This window comes from Nerophis ophidion, linkage group LG29 (genome assembly GCF_033978795.1).
Source record: "Nerophis ophidion isolate RoL-2023_Sa linkage group LG29, RoL_Noph_v1.0, whole genome shotgun sequence".
NCBI classification, from domain to species: Eukaryota; Metazoa; Chordata; class Actinopteri; order Syngnathiformes; family Syngnathidae; genus Nerophis; species Nerophis ophidion.
The window spans coordinates 17,810,302-17,814,469 of record NC_084639.1 but is presented as its reverse complement, the minus strand read 5'-3'; the positions used below and the strand labels follow the sequence as shown (position 1 = coordinate 17,814,469).

The 4,168-nt window shown below is 42.9% G+C and overlaps 1 protein-coding gene across 1 annotated transcript; it reads right to left on the bottom strand.

Annotated features, from left to right (window-relative positions):
• Positions 1 to 790: 790 nt before the first annotated feature.
• Positions 791 to 3,540, bottom strand: LOC133545913 (golgin subfamily A member 6-like protein 22; the record flags this gene model as incomplete). The annotated part of the gene is made up of 7 exons (XM_061891641.1): positions 791 to 1,394; positions 1,760 to 1,888; positions 2,270 to 2,601; positions 2,692 to 2,817; positions 2,859 to 3,044; positions 3,129 to 3,371; positions 3,460 to 3,540. Coding segments are annotated over 7 exons (1,701 nt in total), but the record flags the coding sequence as incomplete, so codon positions are not given.
• Positions 3,541 to 4,168: the final 628 nt, after the last annotated feature.

Genomic DNA, 4,168 nt, shown 5'->3' with positions numbered 1-4,168 from the left:
GTCACCATCACCACAGTTAACATCACCATCACCACATAATGACATCACCATGACCACATTCCACATCACCACATAATGACATCACCATCACCACATAATGACATCACCATCATCACATGATGACATCACCAATCACCATTACCACATGACATCACCATCATTACATGATGACATCACCATCACCACATGATGACATCACCAATCACCATTACCACATGACATCACCATCATTACATGATGACATCACCATCATTACATGACCAGTCACCATCACCACATGATGACATCACCGTGACCACATGATGACATCATCTCCCTCCAATGTCCCCAAGAGCAGAGTTTTTCTGACACAGCGAGCCATCTTTCTTTAAGAGCCTCCTAAAAGAGTTAAAGTAGTCCAAGTCATTAAAAAAAAAAAACACTTTTTGAGTTATTAAAAATGTTTTCCAGGTCATTGTCTCCAAAGTCAACCAGCACAGTCGTCTTCTTCTGTGCCGTAAAAACATGATCAATCGTGCTTTAGTACTTTTTCCCTCCAGGGAGATTTATTGACTCTAACTATTTGACTTTAGTTCTGAAAGATGATGAAATGAATCAAAGTGAGTTCTTTTACATCAAACTGAACAAACAGTCAATTGTGTCCTTAAAAGGACTTTTTGCTAATTGAATGTTGAAATGAGAAGCCATTCAGCGTATTTTAGTGGTGTTGTTGGTGTCGTTGTTAAGGATTCTCTCTCTCACAGACTCACCTTTCTATGACCTTCAATGACCTCTATTCCTAACTTATTGTTTAGTTTTGGTATTTGCGACACAAACTGTCTCTCAGACTTTTGTCAGACGGAAGAAACCGGACTAACACACTTAAATTGCTCCTTAAAAATGGTTCAGAAATCAAAAAGTTTGTATTGTGAAGCATCATTTCCCAAAAATAATGTAAATCTGTCTTCTCCTTCTCCTTCTTCTCCTTTTCATCCTGATCCCCCTTCTTTTCCCCCTCCATTGCTTTATCCTTCTCCTCCTTTTCTTTCGCCTTCTTCTTCTCGTTCTTCTCCTCGTCCTTCTCATTCTCCTTCTCCTTCTTCTCCTTCTCAGTCTTCTCCTCCTCCCCCTTCTCCTTCTCCTTCTTCTCTTCCTTCTTGGTCTCGTTCTCTTCCTCATCTGTCTTCTCCTTCTCCTTTTTCTCCTTCTCCTCCTGATCCCCCTTCTTTTCCCCCTCCATTGCCTTCTCCTTCTCCTCCTTTTCATTCTCGTTCTTCTTCTCGTTCTTCTCCTCGTCCTTCTCATTCTCCTTCTCCTCCTTCTCATTCTCCTTCTCCTCCTCCTCATTCTCCCCCTTCTCCTTCTCAGTCTTCTCCTCCTCCTTCTTGTTCTCCTTCTTCTCTTCCTTCTCGGTTTAGTTCTCCTCCTCCTTCTTTTTCTTGTTCTTCTCTTCCTCATCGGTTTTGTCCTTCTCCTTTTCTCCTTCTCCTCCTGATCTCCCTTCTTTTCCCCCTCCATTGCCTTATCCTTCTCCTCCTTTTCATTTGCCTTCTTCTTCTTCTCATTCTTCTCCTCCTCCTTCTCATTCTCCTTCTCTTCATTCTGAGTCTAGTGCTCTTCCTCCTTCTTGTTCTCCTCCTCATCCTTCTTCTTGTTCTCCTTCTTCTCTTCCAGCTTATTCTTATTTTCCTTCTCCGCATTCTTATTCTCCTTCTCCTCCTTCTCATTTTTCTCGTTCTTTTGCCCCTCCTTCTCCTTACCCTTCTCATTCTTGTTCTACTTCCTGTTTTTCTCCTCCTCCTCCTCCTTCTTGTTCTCTTTCTCATCATTCTCGGCCTCGTTCCCCTCCTCCTCCTTCTCCTCCTCATCCTTCTTATTCTCCTTCTCCTCATTCTTATACTCCTCATTCCTATTCTCCGTCTCCTATCTGTTCTTCTCATTTTCCTCCTTACTTCTTCTCATTCTTCTTTCTCTCTCTCCTCCTTCTCTTTCTTTCCCCCATCTTTCGCCTTATCCTTCTTCTCGTTCTTCCCCTCCTCCTTCTCATTCTCCTTCTCTTCATTCTCAGTCTAGTGCTCCTCCTCCTTCTCGTTCTCCTCCTCATCCTTCATCTTGTTCTCCTTCTTCTCTTCCAGCTTATTATTATTTTCCTTCTCCACATTCTTATTCTCCTTCTCCCCCTTCTCGTTTTCTCCTTCTTATTCCCCTCCTTCTCCTTACCCTTCTCATTTTTGTTCTTTTCTTCCCCTCCTCCTTCTCGTTCTCCTTCTTTTCATTCTCAGTCTAGTGCTCTTCCTCCTTCTCGTTCTCCTCCTTATCCTTCTTCTTGTTCTCCTTCTTCTCTTCCAGCTTATTCTTATTTTCCTTCTCTGCATTCTTATTCCCCTTCTCCCCCTTCTCGTTTTTCTCCTTCTTTTGCCCCTCCTTCTCCTTACCCTTCTCATTCTTATTCTTCTTCCTATTTTTCTCCTCCTCCTCCTCCTCCTTCTCGTTCTCTTTCTCTTCATTTACGGCCTTGTTCCCCTCCTCCTCCTTCTCCTCCTCATCCTTCTTATTCTCCTTCTCCTCATTCTTATTCTCCTTCTCCTCATTCTTATTCTCCTCATTCTTATTCTCCTTCTCCTATCTGTTCTTCTCATTTTTCTCCTTACTTCTTCTCATTCTTCTTTCTCTCTCTCTCTCCTCCTTCCCTTTCTTTCCCCCATCTTTTGCCTTATCCTTCTTCTCGTTCTTCCCCTCCTCTTTCTCATTCTCCTCCTCATCCTTCTTCTTGTTCTCCTTCTTCTCTTCCAGCTTATTCTTATTTTCCTTCTCCACATTCTTATTCTCCTTCTCCTCCTTCTCGTTTTTCTCCTTCTTTTGCCCCTCCTTCTCCTTACCCTTCTCATTCTTGTTCTTCTTCCTGTTTTTTCCTCCTCCTCCTCCTCCTTCTCGTTCTCTTTCTCTTCATTCTCGACCTCGTTCCCCTCCTCCTCCTTCTCCTCCTCATCCTTCTTATTCTCCTTCTCCTCATTCATATTCTCCTTCTCCTCATTCTTATTCTCCTCATTCTTATTCTCCGTCTCCTATCTGTTCTTCTCATTTTTCTCCTTACTTCTTCTCATTCTTCTTTCTCTCTCCTCCTTCCCTTTCTTTCCCCCATCTTTCGCCTTATCCTTCTTCTCGTTCTTCCCCTCCTCTGTCTCATTCTCCTCCTCATCCTTCTTCTTGTTCTCCTTCTTCTCTTCTAGCTTATTCCTATTTTCCTTCTCCGCATTATTATTCTCCTTCTCCTCCGTCTCGTTTTTCTCCTTCTTTTGCCCCTCCTTCTCCTTACCCTTCTCATTCTTGTTCTTCTTCCTGTTTTTCTCCTCCTCCTCCTCCTCCTCCTCCTCCTCCTCATCCTTCTTCTTCTCCTTCTCCTCATTCTTATTCTCTTCATTCTTATTCTTCTTCACCTCATTCTTATTCTCTGTATCCTATCTGTTCTTCTCCTTTTACTCCTTTCTTCTTCTCATTCTTCTTTCTCTCTCTCTCCTCCTTCTCTTTCTTTTCCCCATCCTTCTTCTCATTCTCATCCTTCTGCTTATCCTTCTACTCCTTCTCCTCCTCCTCGTTCTTTTTCTCCTGCTCCCCCTTCTCGTTCTTCCCTTCCTCTTCCTTTGCCTTATCCTTCTTCTCTTTCTTTTCCTCCTTCCACTCCTCATTCTCCTTATCTTCCTCCTTCTTCTCCTCTTTCTCCGCATATATACATATATGTATGAAAGTTGTGTAAGCTCACTTCTTTCCTCTCCTTGACGTGAGAGAAGAAAAAGAGAAGGAGGAGAAGACTTGAGCCTCCAGGGACACGGAGAAGACCCTCAGAGCTGTCAGGAGGTCAGCACCTGGCAAACATGGCGGAGGAAGAAAGTCAACATGTCTTCTCTTCCATAAAGTCTCACACCTTCAATCACCAACTCAAGTCCTCAGCCTTCTTCTTCATTCATTCATTCATTCATTCATACACTCAATCACCAGTTGAGTTGACAGAATACATGTTTAAAAATGACGATACATGTGATGATATGAATACAAATGTAGTATTATTCATGTTAGATGACATATTTCCAGTGTCAGATGTCATATTTCCTGCCTGTGTCGTGTGGTCAACATGCCCTAATAATCCGAGTTCTGCTTACCGCTCATGAAGCTTCCATCAGCCCTGGCAAAT